The sequence below is a fragment of the Achroia grisella genome, unplaced genomic scaffold, assembly GCF_030625045.1.
Source record: "Achroia grisella isolate CSIRO2021 unplaced genomic scaffold, CSIRO_AGI_Agris_v1 utg4116, whole genome shotgun sequence".
NCBI lineage: Eukaryota > Metazoa > Arthropoda > Insecta > Lepidoptera > Pyralidae > Achroia > Achroia grisella.
This window is the reverse complement of record NW_026712845.1, coordinates 73,386-88,387: the sequence shown is the minus strand read 5'-3', so window position 1 is coordinate 88,387 and position 15,002 is coordinate 73,386. Positions and strand designations below refer to the sequence as shown.

Here is a 15,002-nt window from a genome sequence, read left to right as displayed (position 1 = left end):
AGTACTCAACACTTAATCTTATAGACGTCATTGTTTCTGACTGGCTTTAGAACTCTGTAACACTAAAGATGAAAGTCAAAGCAATGACATGAACAGTAATTGACGTTGATTATATCAGTTAGTAGTTCCTTAAAGTGACAGAATTGTATGGGAGCAAGAGGCTATTTCCGTAATAATATATTTTAGTGGATATAGGTCAGTACAAAGTACTTAGTACAAAACTGGATTAATTCAAACATTATTTTTTCTTTTAATTAGACTTTAAAGATAACATCATAAAGTGAATTTTCCAAAAATCACTATTTTTAGTTAATCCAGTATTGTCATAAGTGTGGCAAATATTTTTATGTAACTCGAACGGTAAAGAAATCGACAGATTACCTAAGGGTAAGGGCAACCGACACCTGTCGGAGGAAAGGGATTGTTAGTAATATGGACTCATAACCCATGACCATATTACTAGCAATGTACCATGTCAGGTTGACCTCCACGCGGTTCCCCCTGGAAACCATCGTGATTAATTCCTGGTGAATTTGTCACGATGCTAACTGACCTGACCTCATGTTCATCTTATCATCCTCCACTGGTGCCCCGCCAGTGTAAACCGTTAGCGCGGACGGGTGCACCATTCCATTATCATCCATAAAAAAAAAAACCGACACCTGTCGGAGGAAAGGGAGTGGAGTGATGAATCTAATGCTAGAAATATACCATCATACATGTCAGATTGAGCTCTACGCGGTGTTCTCTGGAAACCATCATGATAAATTTCTGTGGAATTTGTCACGATGGGCTAACTGACCTGACCTCATGTTCGTCTTATCATATTCCACTGGTGCTCCGTGCAGCGTAAACCATTAGCGCAGGCGATTGCACGTTCCCTTTATTATTGTCAAAAAATGTGTCACCTATATGTAATAACAGCATCAATCACCACCATTATTTCATCAAATCATGGCTGTGTATATATGCTGTCAATCACTAGTCAATCCAAAACACAGCTACCAAAGCAAACTGTTTGGCGACAGAAAGAGGTTACACAAACGGCTTTATATGAAGTCTAATAAATAAGTGTATGCCAAGGTATTCTTATGTGATTTACAGAACTAATACAGCCCTACATTCTGAGTAAGTGAGTAGTACACACTAAGTATCTTAATCCTTATAAACGCGATATTGAATTTGTTTGTTTTTTTATTCGTTCCTAACAAATCATCACCTGTGATGGGTATGTAACCTACATGGTATTTGGGATCGAAAAATCATGAACTACTTTTTATCATTCGGGCATAGATATCGTAGATGATGGTCAATTGATAGTAAGTGCTATATATATTTTATTACTAGCTTACCCGGCAGATGTCGTCCTATCTTAACTATGATAATAGATCGCAGTGGTATATTAAATCAAAAAAATTCGAGCCACTATCCTAATTTTCTTTTTTAATTTATAAGTACCTTCTGCTAATAACAAACACAACAAATCGGTTCAGCTCGAAGTTCAATTGATGACGACGGAAATAGGTATTTATTTTAATGTATATGTACATAATAAAATTATAGTGTCTCTTAAACATTTTGTCACACAGATGACCAGCTAAAATCATTATGGTCTGTTTTAACCACAGAGCAAAAGTAAAATTAATTTAATGGATATGTATTCATATAATTTTCATCAATACATCCAAATTGACTGTGTTTACCCCGTGTTATACAAAGCGGAAATTTATTCGGACGATTTGTGTTTTCGGGTTTCGAACCCAGTCACTCGAAAGCACTTAATAAAATAATATTGAATTGTTATTAGTGCCTCATATTACAACTTGCGAATGATATAAAGTCGCTGTAACATACTATAGTGTGCTTCTTTAGTTGCTTCTTCAGTTGATGGCCGGTTGAGTCAATTCTAAACAAAACAACAATAAATGAAATTTCACAAAACTTCATTACCTAAACAAATATTCTAGCTCGCATAAAAATAAATACCTGTTTAAATTAATAGTTTTCTAGTCATAATCGTAGCATAGAAATCGTTTTTTAGTCGATAGATTAATAATAGTAAAAAAATCAAACATTTCTTATAATTGGGTAAGCCAATTGACTATTGTTGGTTGGTAATTATAGGACGTTCATAAAAAGAATGTCAAGACGTAAGTATGATATGATAAGTAATTAATAAAGCAAGCAAAACAAATCAGTATATTTTTTAAGATTTCTATCTTCATAAATATATTATTTTGTTTTGGTTGCTTTTTTGTTTTGTTTACGAATATGTATTTGAATAAAGTTATCAATAGAAGTGCATCATTGTTACAAGCTCTCCTTAGCTCTCCAAGTGACCAAATGGCATTGGATGATACATCTACAACCACTTCATTATTCTATGTTAACTTTAGTTCATATTCATCTATAACGTAACTTGTTCTTTTAATTTGAATCTGGCATATAACATTAATGGATTCAATTGTGTGTTGTAAAAACGTCGGAAGGAAATTTACATGCAAAATAATGTTTTTAGTGGCCTTTTGAGAGTACGCAAACTCAACAATGTGAAACGTTAATATAATGTTGTTTTAGGACTATTTTAATTATAAGTATATGCGTTACATGTCCTTAGTAACACGAGTACGTACTCTAGACATGTTTAAGTGTGTTATGATCCGTTTGTGGCAATATCACTTAAAAGTCTATTCTTTCCATAAATCAGAAATGGCGAATGTGGATATCACCCACCTAATAGAAAGTGGTAACTCTAGTAAATGGCATATTAATAAGCGGTAATAACAGAACTATTAAATGTTTAAATAATATCCTGCATAAATTGTAAATATGGAACCATTTAATACATTAATATGGTGTAATATTCGAACAACGGATCGTTTTATTGTTGCGAATAAACTCTCACAAAGTTGCAATTCGGAATTTCTTCATAAAAATTTATCGAAACACGTTTTGATGATATGATAAAAACAGCATCAGTTTAATTAAGAGTCTAATAAACACATAGGTACAAATACATACGTATACTAATACGGAACATACGTAAATATTATAAGTGAATACCAAACTTTAATAATAAACACCAAATTATGGATTAGTAGATCTGTGGTTTTTGCTCAATAATGGTGACAGAAAAACTAGTTGTGCTAGTAATTACAATAGGTTGGCTATTTATTTTTAGCTTAACTTTGTGAATATAACCAAAAAACTTTTTTTGGTCATAACTATACAAAATTAGTTGACATTTATTTTACAACGACAGTCTAAAAATAATATGTTCCATAATATATATTAATAATAATTTATCAAAGACTACATTATTATATATGAAAATAAAGATATCTCATATTGTTAAAACTATTTGTAAAGGTTCTACAAAACTGGTCCTAGTAATGAATATATAATGAACATTTAAATAGTTCATTAAGTAAATACATTCTAAAAGGCACAGTACCCATGAGACGTCGGAAATACGAGCAGCTGTTATGAAATACATCCTCTTAAGTAGCTACTCACTTTCTTTTTATGGCATATAAACGCTTTTTTATATATTTAATCTTATATAAGGATATCTCTACAAAAGCAATTTGGTTTATTGTAGTAAATAATAAATAAGGTGCTTAAAACATATGCTCGGCATATGCCTAAAACAAATCAAATTGGTATGTACATATACAATTGATAATAAACATTATAGAGAAGCGTTATAGCGTTAATTAATTTTGACTTATCAACAGCTAATATCACGATTTCTTAAATGTATAAAGTCACGTCTATTTTATTCGTATTTAATTCACATTACTTCTCTGTGAGTTTTAAAACACAAAACGTATTATAAACAGACACTATTTTTATATAAACTAATCACACAGATCTGAATTAAATGTAATATGATTATACGCGCAATATTTCAGAACTTTTATAGTAATTTTCATAATCCTTTATATGTTGTGTTTATTATTATTATTAGTCTAAGGTTATGTTAGGTTAGGAATATAATACAATATATATAGGAATATAATAATACATACGGAAAAGTAAAGTATTTGTATCAATAAATCTCCATATATGAATAAATATTAACAGGATGAACTGTTATTACATTATTTTAGCTGAATAACGTCATCCCTGCGGAACTCCTTCGTACTATTTTTTTAGATCAGTTTAATTAAAATTACTATATATTTATATTCTAATTTTAATGTTTATGCAATAATAAATTGTATGTCACATAACCAAGAAAGATTCTGACCCATGCAACTAATTGGAGCAGTATAGTTTTCATGGTATATTTTCGGCACCCCGTTCGAGATTTCCTCTAATAACAATAATGTGAACTGTTTTATCCGCATGGCGGCCCCACTCTAGCCTTTATTACAAAGGTTATTATGTCATATTTCATAAATTATTCGAGGCAGCGATTACCCAGGCAACAGGGGCGAGATAACAACGGGGTCCTGCGAACAATTCCGTTGAGCGGCGCGGGGAAATTCTCGCTTTTCTCAAACCGACAACCCGTAGCCTCCTCTTAAACGGAACAAAGAAGACATTTATTGACCGATTTACAATTTCTAATAAATAATAACAATACAATAACATATGAATTGAATATAGATATTTAAATTCTATAAGAAAGAACAGATTTTATGTTTGATTTTAATCAATGGATTAAAATCAAAGCAGTTCTTTGTGTCAAATATTCTACTAAAACTATTTTCCATTTATTCTTCCCATAATTATGTACTGTATTTGAATTATATCTATTTTTTACTGAATATGTATTTAAATAATAAAAGCATATAAAGTACGTAAGTAAATAATGAAAATATTGTTCCTTAAATAGGAAAGCCTAATGGAATACAACACAGTCTTGAACAAAAAAAAATACATATATTGTTAATTGTAAATCAAACCTGTGGTAAAACTAAAGTTCTGACTGCAAAGATTTCCTTAACTTGGAACTAGACGACGCTATGTAAACTCTAACAATTATTATCTAGAGAATTTTTGGTTAAAGATCCTTACATATATTTCATGTATTAAATAATAGCTATAACACGCGGCGCTGCCCGCCACTATGTAACTCGCAGCTTATGTCTATGCTAGCTGTCTGCATAGGTAACCAATTTAAAATCTATTCAGTATGTATATTTTGGATTATTCATTACAAAGATATAAACATCAAAACTTTCCTCTTTATGATATCAATATGGATAAATAAGGAAACATTTTTTTTCTAATCACTCCTCCTCAGATGGTTAACTAGAACATTAAAATTTGTATTTGTATCTAAAAACCTGATATAATTCGGAAGTACCCATGTGAGCTATTACATGGGTAGTTCCAAATTATTTCAATATTATTCATTTATCGTAATTTGACTTTGTAACTGATTTTCAATAGCAAAAGTTTTAAACATTTTAACCTAATGGATTCCATTTCAAATGAAATTAAACACATTTACCTCGTACACAATATAGATGGAAACTATTACTGTATAGAAAAACATAATAGAAACGCTTTTATTGATTGTTTCGTAGACAATCGGGATTGGAGTCAGTTTGCGGGTAGCGGGTTGCGGCTAAACCGGACGGGGTTGCTTTTGAATACCGATGACGGCGCAACTACGCGACTCGTTTCAATCTGTACGCTATGCATAAGTAATGTGAAAAGTATGGAGATACCGCCCCGTTGCGGAATACACGCTCCTCTAAAATATCGTTGTATATTTTTATGGTAACGACTTCAGTTATTTGTTCCTTACCGTAGCAACCACTGTAATCTTCGTAGAACGTTCTCTGTATTTCTTGCAGTATGTTAAAACATATTTATTTAAATTTGACTATTTCATATAACATTTATTTTTAACTAATACTCTAATAATATTTATCCTGTTTACTATTATTTTTACGTCTACGTACCTCTGTCTTACCTATTTCAGTGGTCAAGTAGCCTGCTTTGTATCTATCTTTACCTGTATTCTACTATAAAGGTACATTGTGTATATATATATATATATATATATATATATATATATATATATATCTGTATTTCTATTTAATTAGTCATATGTCAGCCAATGAACTTACATGATACAGAGACTACACTACAAACCAATGACGACGCATGAGGAATACCACGGGCATGACATACTAACATATAGGCAATAGCATATACATATGTAGCCAGCTTGTTTGACATACAATTTCATATAAAACAACACACTGTGTTTATAATAGATTATAGCTAAGCTTACTTCTAGTTAATACAATGTTCTGTTAGATGTAGGTGGGTGCTAACGTAGTGACCAGTAACACAGGATTTACTTAGTTCCACTAGGCTTTCACAAACAAAAATAAAGAACTTCGCATTAATTGTAGTTATTTCTTCTAAGAGTGTTAATAAATGCCTATTACTGTGATTCTTTCTCATAGAGCTGTTCTTATTGTGAATCATGTATATAACAACTGAAGGCTTGCAGTTTCACTTACAGAGATTAAATCAACCCTTTTCAGATTATTTCGCGGAAACATTCGGAATCCGTAAAATAAAAAAAAATATACCATTCTACTAAAATATTAATGTGAAGGGGGGCACATTTACTACAAACAAAGAACGTGTGGGTTTGTTGACATCGCCGATAAAATAATTTATATAGAACGATCTTCAAATGCTTTGAAAGAAAATTTGTTGTTTGTTTTCATCCTTCTAAATATTATATAACATGGTAAGTTACCTTTATACACTTCAACCTTACAAATCCCTTTCTTATTAATATTATAAATGTTCAAATGAGTCTGTCTGTCGATCTGTCCATTTTACGTGTTCTCAAGTAAACTGCAGACCGAATTTAGATGGAAATTTGTAGAGAAATAGTTTGAAAGCTGAGGATGCACAGCGCATACATTTTCTTACGTTATCACATCAGACAGACTGAAGTCGCGAGTTGCAGCGGTATTTCATAATAGATAGATAAAATAAAGCTATCGTTTTTTTTACTTATAAATATGTATCTAGAAGTACTATACTACTACCGCATAACTGAAAAGAAAATTAGAAAAGTAACTTATAAACTTATTGATCCCGAACACTACTGGTATAATCTTAACTTTTAGGATGATTGGTAGGATAAGTTGATAACAAACACACTTTAACATTTCTAATATTGTTAGAAATTTTTATTAACAATAACCAAACTACTGTCTAATATAAGAGACAATAATATCTAACTGTCAAAACTTCTTTCAATAATGTACTTATTTAAAAAATTTCTAATACAAAAACAAATCGGATAATTTTATATGAAATCTTTGCGCTGCCTACCTCTGGGTATAGGCATCTCCAGTCATTGAAAAGATTAATGTACTGAATGAAGTGCAATTTTTCACAGCAATATTCCCTTTGCTATCTTTTCATTATTCTGGCAAATTTAAACGTACACCTACTTGTAATTTAGGGATGTGTACTGTACCGAGTGAAAAATGTAAAATTGTCCTATTGAATGTACATAGACCAAATGACATATATGTCAATAAAGGTGAACAAGAAAGTGTTTTGACTGTAAGAAATATCTCCCAGTTCTTGAAAATGAAGGACCGTCAGATTTACTAAAATACTATGTTTTTATATATGTGTACAAAAAAACTTTATTACTTATTGATTCGAATAAAAGTTCGACATTTTCTTATTTCCATTGACATGAAAAATAGATGGGCAAAAACTAATACAACAAAGCCAGCCATTTCGTATTGAGGATCGCGTAAAATACACCGCTGTTATAGTTCCATTGTCATTCAACAAACAATAGATAGAAATATTGAATGCGTGTCATTGATACTTATATTTTGAATTTATTGTTAAAACGTCCGCCCGTCAACAAAAATTCATCACTGTTGCCGTCGGTCGCGCGTCGCCTGCAGTAAGACGTTACCACATAACGGAGTTATGGCTTATAGCATGTAAAATAAACGAGCATTTGGCGTGGTTACTGTCTATTCCGGCATAGGCAATAACTACGCGATTATCCTATTTGTGCTAGCAACAACCACGAGGCGTGACTTGCTGGGATCTTTTTATATTAACCAACCTCGGACGTATAGTAATAACCAAACCAAATTCATGTTGTAACAGTGTAATAATAGTGCTAGCTATTTGTCGAGCCTGCCTGACGCGTGTCCGCCTTATATTTCCGGTTCCAATTCTGATCTTACGATATAATAAGTACATTACTACAAAAACTGCTTTCTCTAACAAAATATTTTTGTGACGGTCGTTTATGGTAAATCAATAAAAATCAGATAATAATTAGGTCCTTAATAATTTCATCAAACCGACAAGATAGAAACAGAAATAGGAAATAGAATAATTCCAAACACAAAATTTATATCAGTAATAACAATAGTTTATATTTCCATTTGCTCGGATTTTTTTTTATTATGATAAATAATATCAAAAGTATTTTCCGTTCGCCACGAAATAATAAGTCCACAAAACCATTAGAAAATAATAGAAAGCCTAAAAAAGAAAAACGTTGATTTTAATTAACTGTTATAGTCAAATATAGTATAATAATATTGATATAATAGAGCTTTTCTTTTAAAATAACTCGTGCTCATAATAATATAATAGTAATTGATATTCTCTTTGCAAATCAAGACTGAGTTTTGCAATGAGTAATGGCGTCAGCAAGTAAAAACTAATAGGTACACATCCCTACAGATTAATATATATTATTTTTAGCACGTAACTGTAAATCACTCATTCTAAGAAACTTGGGAATATTTATTCAAAATACGTCTTCCTGACTTAATTTCATAAAAGATTTATATAAATATTACCATACTAAAGCATTTCATTGTAACAGCACAGACTAGTTTGCAGTTTCCTCGTAAACAAAATATTTCAAAGTCTGAGTTAAGACCTCGTTTGTTAAAGGCTGCTGGCGCTCCGTATTTTTAAAATCACTTAAATAGAACTGTACTACTACACAACCTTCCAAAATAGCTATAAGTACTAATTAATGGTACCTTCCTGGCTTTAAAGAATTTTATTATAGAGAAAGAAATTATTACAGTCTTATTATATGCATTGATAATATTAGAATATATGTAACTATTTGTGTATGATAGAGTAGACCTAACTTATGTACATAAGGATGTAGATACTTACATATGCGAGGAAGGAAAAATTGTAGTAGAGGTGTATATTCCGTCGTCTGAAGCGAGTACATTGAGAAGATTGACAAGATTTTTAGCAATAGTTTATTTTTGCAACCTGCAAAAATAAACTATTGCTAAAAATCTTCTGTACCTAACAATTATTCAGTACGTTTCATGTGGTGAATAATTCTGGCTAACTGCGAGCATAGTCTAGTATTTCAATATAAACGAGTGGACGAAACTCCAGAAAAAAAGTAACTTGGTAAATTGTAAATGGCGTTATTTACGAGAATCACAGTGGGGCTATTAAAAAGGGACAAAGTTGGTATTACGAGCATCAAATGTTGGTCAGGATAAACTGCGGCGCGCTCGCGGCCCGCCGAATGAATCACCAGGGAGGAAAGTTGTCGTTGTAATAAAGAAATTGCTACTAACTTTAACCCAATTGTTTGTGATCTAATAATTATCAACTTATCAAATATCAAGATATTTAAATTACCATCATTTAATAATTGTTTCGTCGGAAATATTAACGCGCAATGTTCAATAGTGTAGTTACTTATTTGTGTACTAGAGACGTAAAAGCAGGTAGGACCATCATACTATGGGTTGTAATTAATGAGCGATTATGATTCTTATCTGTACATAACACGCACAATAGATAAACTGATGTCTCACTTGATAGGAAATGTTAAGTGTAGCTTGTATACCGTATATATGAACCGTACCATAGATATTTTAGAAATATACGCGCCATAGTAACATGCTTTTTAAGCGTTGGTAAACATGTGTTTAATGAAAACCAGTTTTAATTACTATTTGAATAATGACAGTAAGTCAAATAACAATTATTATATGAATAGATAATACATATTTAAGTATCAAATATTAATCTCAAACAATAGGAAATGTTTATACACTGTCTATTTAATATATTCAAAAATTCACCAAACGTTTTAAAAAACTTATTTTAAGAGTAATTTGAGCTTCCTGACCATTATTATTCATATTGTATGTTGCAAATATATGTATAATAAATAATTGAAGGTGTTTCGAACAACTAATTAGGTAAATATATAATATATTTTGGCATGAAGTGACAGAAATGCAAAAATAGGCGGGAAACATAAATATTCAACAAGACTATATAAATAAAAGAAGTTCGGGCCATTTATTCCGATACACCGAGACTCTGCGCAGAGACTGGAAAAGTTAGGCGGAAACGGGATTTCCTAATGCGATTTTAATTCGTTCTCCGCGACGAAGAGGGTAATTTCAATAAAAGCAAAGTCAGTAGATATTTTGTCCTCTGAAAAAGAAAAAAATAAGAGAGTAAAAAACGTGTGAATTCTAATTTTGTATTTTGGGATTGGCTGTGGTGAGTGCTATTCGGTGTCAGTATTTTTGCCTCGCTAATTTCAAGTGGTCTCTAATCGCTTTGAATTGAATTGATTTCTTGTTTGGAACAAAATGTACCTAACCTAAACTTATTCTGTCGATGCTTACGAATTCTTTTTGCGAGCCAACTACTTTATAAAAAAAAAACTTGTGTGATTCAAGATTCGGTTTTGTAGTAAAAGTAGACTACTTTATTATATTAGAGTTACTCTATCTACTAAAATATAAATATTGTTATTGCTATAAATTTAAGTTAAGAAAGTACACTTGGATTTGTAATAGCGGTCTATCAATCGGTTTTAGAAATTAAAGATCTTTTACAGGTATAAAAAAACTCATTGTAATATTAGTGTTCTTGTAGGTAATTTTCAAAATGTCAATTGGTAGGTACACCAAAGAAGAATCTATATAATTCTAAGCTATTAAAATGTATTAGTTTTATTGTAAATTCTTAATAAAGAAAATAAACAGTGTCTTTTTAAAATAAAGTGAGCGAAAACTTATAATATCTGATACAAATATAAACTGCTTCACACTAATGACCGGAATCTGATTTATACAAATACAACCTATAAAAACAAATTATAAAATACTTTGGCAAATACCGTGTAGTATGTCACAGATAAACCTAATTAGGTAGGTATGTATGTGATGTAGCGGCTAAAGTAGAGTACCCATATCAGCATGTGTCGTGATCCCACAAAAGCCACGAGCTGCGACATTGGTTTAAAGCGGGACCTTAAAGTAAGTCGGTAGCAAGTAAACAACAAACGAAGGTATGTGTCTTGACAAATAATCTTCTGGTTCATCCATATTTTTTCATTTCACCCTAATTTTTTGTACAGACATAGCACTGACGATATAGTTCAATTAATTATGCATATAAGTGTATATTATAACATTACAATATATTAATTAACTGCAGGTACCATTAAATTATCCTATAGCTTACAATGTCTGTTAAATAATCTGTATACAGAGACTGGTTAATTGAATTCTCTGTATATTCTCATATGTTTTCTTAACAGTGACATCTTTGTGTAAACCCTGTCTAAAGAGAATATATTCTATCGTATCCGCAACTGAATGACAATCTTTAGACTTTGCTTGTGAGCACTCACGTGCTATATTCCGGGGAAAGCAATTGTGAACTGTTTACTAACAATCATTCTTTGTAGACCGCCATATCACGAATATGTATTTGTATAAACATTGCTATCGGGCTTTTAAAGTTTTGTAAAATTGATAAATCTCATTTTCATATTTTATTTTACTTCGTTTAGATATTTTTATACATAGTTAATTAGTTCGGGATTCCGTAATATAATTTATTTGATGAAATATTTGGAATCTATGTAAATATAACAATTGCAATAGTCATTTTTATAAGTAACTGTTTTCCAAAATATAATGAATCTTAATAAATACTGTATAAAGTTTTTTGTTTATTTGCATAAGTACTTTTCACTATTGTGCTGTAATATATTGCATATAGATGACGAAGAATGATAGTCCATTCGATGTGATAAACAATGTGTTTATATTTTTTTCAATTAATAATTACTGCTATATATTTATAATGCAGTATTTGTTCATTTAATCTAAATTTATAGAACCAGTACGAATTCGAATCAGAGACGCTACTTTGGCAGTTGATAAAACTTTGAATCGATGCGGAATTAAAAGTTTGTTTTCTTTTTCAAATTACAACTTTAAGAATCGGTCAATGTTTTTATAGGTTTTACTGGAAATGGCAAACAAGCTGCTGACAAGTTTCATGAGTAATTTTCCTTAATAAACAAGACCTTGTGCTCACAGCTAACAAGTAAGCCGTGTGCTGTGCCACTTCTGAGGACCAATATTACGCTTTGCGTTCGAGATTTCACTGACTATTTTACTTATAGAACCAATCTTCTTGAAAGTATATATCTATCATTAAATACATATTACTGACAGTAGAATGGGACAATATAGAGTGAACGATATCAAGTCGTACTCTAATACCTGTTCATAACAACCGTTGGTAATTGCAAATGTATTGGTGCAATAAATAATGCACTTGATCATTATTGTTGACATCCATTAATAATGACCGGTGCCGCTGGTATCTTTAGACGAGTGGTTTACCATTTAATAATCATCCTTAATAAATATTTTTTGTTTTAAATTTGACACAGTGATTATTTATACGTATAATTATTAAATCATGGCTGTTGAATCACAACCGAAATATCGGGGGCTCAATAAAAAATAAAACGTGGTAAGATCCCGTGATTTACTAACTATACTTATAAAAATTTTTTGTTTAGCTCGTGGGGTCGGCTTGTTGCTCAATCGAATTACGCAAAAATGTTCTACATAACATACCTTGACAGATGAGCATGAGTGCCATAAGAAGAGCACGGTGGCCCGCGCGTGCTAATGTCATGCTGCTCCCTCCCGTCACTGCTCAGGTAACGACCAAATCCGACAGCGCACGCTACGTGCGCAAGACAATTTCATCATATTCGAAAGTCTGAAACAAACATACTAAATGTACGACTGCAGTAGTACTTATTATAAAGTCAAAGTTATATTGAGAAACTAGTAATGTAAAACTAGTTTCACGAAATTAATTTCGTGAACAGTTTCACGTGTAAATCTCTATTTTCGCAACGCATAGTAGTTCCCCGACACCAAAATTGTGATTCCGAAGGCGCCACAATTCTAGCGAATAAAGAGAAGCTTTCAGAACTAGTGTTAGTATAGAATAATTAGGCATTAGGTATTCCAACTTCAAAATATATAATTGAATTGAGAACCTTCTAGTTTTCAATTGCATTCAATTTCTTTATTATATTCTAAAGCAACCAAACTTAGTTACATCAAAATTAGTATTGTACCTATACAGAATGTATAAATCGCAAGTAATATTATAATATCATCTAAATCAGTTCCAAAACGGCGAGAATATCGGTACACAAAAAATACCATCGTATTGAGAACCATCTCCTTTTATAAATCTGATGAAAATATAGAAATCCTTGCAGTTATCTTCCCGTGTTCGCAGTTCGCCCTTACTTTTTACGATATAAATTTTAACGTTATTCGGGGCAGCTTGTTGAGCTCCAGTTATAGTAATCCTCGGATAATCTTGTTTTAAACAATTACCTTGTTAAAGCGATTTAACAAATGGCCATAATATATTTAACTTAATAAGAAAATATGAATACCTATTTACTGTTTTTTATTTTATATAAACATATATAATAAAAAACAATAATGCTAAAATTCTTTAACAATACTAGTTTTTACCCAACTAATGATATAGTATAATTAGCATATATCCATCCCGTATATTAAAATTCGTATTTTCGAAACTAAATATTGTAAATATTGGCAAAAAGAACTCAATTTCTTTATATGTGTAAGTCAGTAAGTATGAAAGTATCAATAGATTAGACGATAATTATAGACACTGACATTAATTATTTAGTTACTAATACAAACATCAGGTCGTTTGCCTTTTCATATGAAACGTCTGTAGTTTTTAAATCGAGGGGTAAAGTCTGAATAATAACACATCCATAGTCATATAACTATCAATCTATTTCAAAAGAGAATCGTTACCAATTCTGTTACATACTCAACCCTCAGATGACATCTTAAACTGACCCGTCATATGTTTCCATTAGACTCGTACAATCTAGTCCAAGTTAATTGTCATGGCTGCATAACAGTTTCTTTGAGGAGTCACGGACGCCTTTGCTAAAATCTATTGAGTAATTAAAGATCCTTGAAGCCAATTTTATTAAAAAGATTATCGAAAAATGAAGGTTATTTTGTATGTAAATTTATTCATTAAAGTTTATGTAGTAAAAAATGTATTAAATATAAATTTTCAACCGACTGTCAAAAAAAGGTATTCCTTTTTCACCAGTTAGTGAAATAGGAATACCTTTTTATTACCTTTAACATTTTTTCTATCATTACAATTTGCTTCAGTATTGAATCTACTTTTTTTTAATATCACGGTTTGCTTTTTATTCTGTACCGAAATATACCCATTTTAATAATGTTTTCTTAGCAACACAAGAAAAATGAAAATATACACTAACACATGGTGAGGAAGTAACTATGTATACATATAATATGAGAAGATAACAGACTAGACTCTAGCGTACTTTGTTGTGTATGTATCTACTTTGTTAGTTATTTATATATAGTCGACTCGGACAACTTCGCCGGATACAACTTGGTATTCTTTGACTTCATAATATTGTTATTATCATTAATATATTATTCTACTGTAAGTAATAGATTCAGAATATAGATATATATTAATAAATGCTTCTCATTACAGATAGTAATATTACTTTGTAGTAATCTATATACTATACTTATTAGTGTTGTATCCGCAAAATATATAATATATATTGTATCCCACTCTCATTGGGGTAGAAAGAT

At 31.0% G+C, this 15,002-nt stretch overlaps 1 protein-coding gene across 1 annotated transcript in view; it reads right to left on the bottom strand.

Moving 5' to 3' along the window:
• The window catches only part of LOC131844674 (uncharacterized), an 82,696-nt gene extending 69,637 nt beyond the window's left edge, over positions 1 to 13,059 (bottom strand). Inside the window, exon 1 of the mRNA XM_059193612.1 lies at positions 12,924 to 13,059. Coding sequence (XP_059049595.1) covers positions 12,924 to 12,984 — 61 coding nt within the window. The 5' untranslated portion in view covers positions 12,985 to 13,059. The remainder of the gene's footprint in view (positions 1 to 12,923) is intronic.
• Positions 13,060 to 15,002: the final 1,943 nt, after the last annotated feature.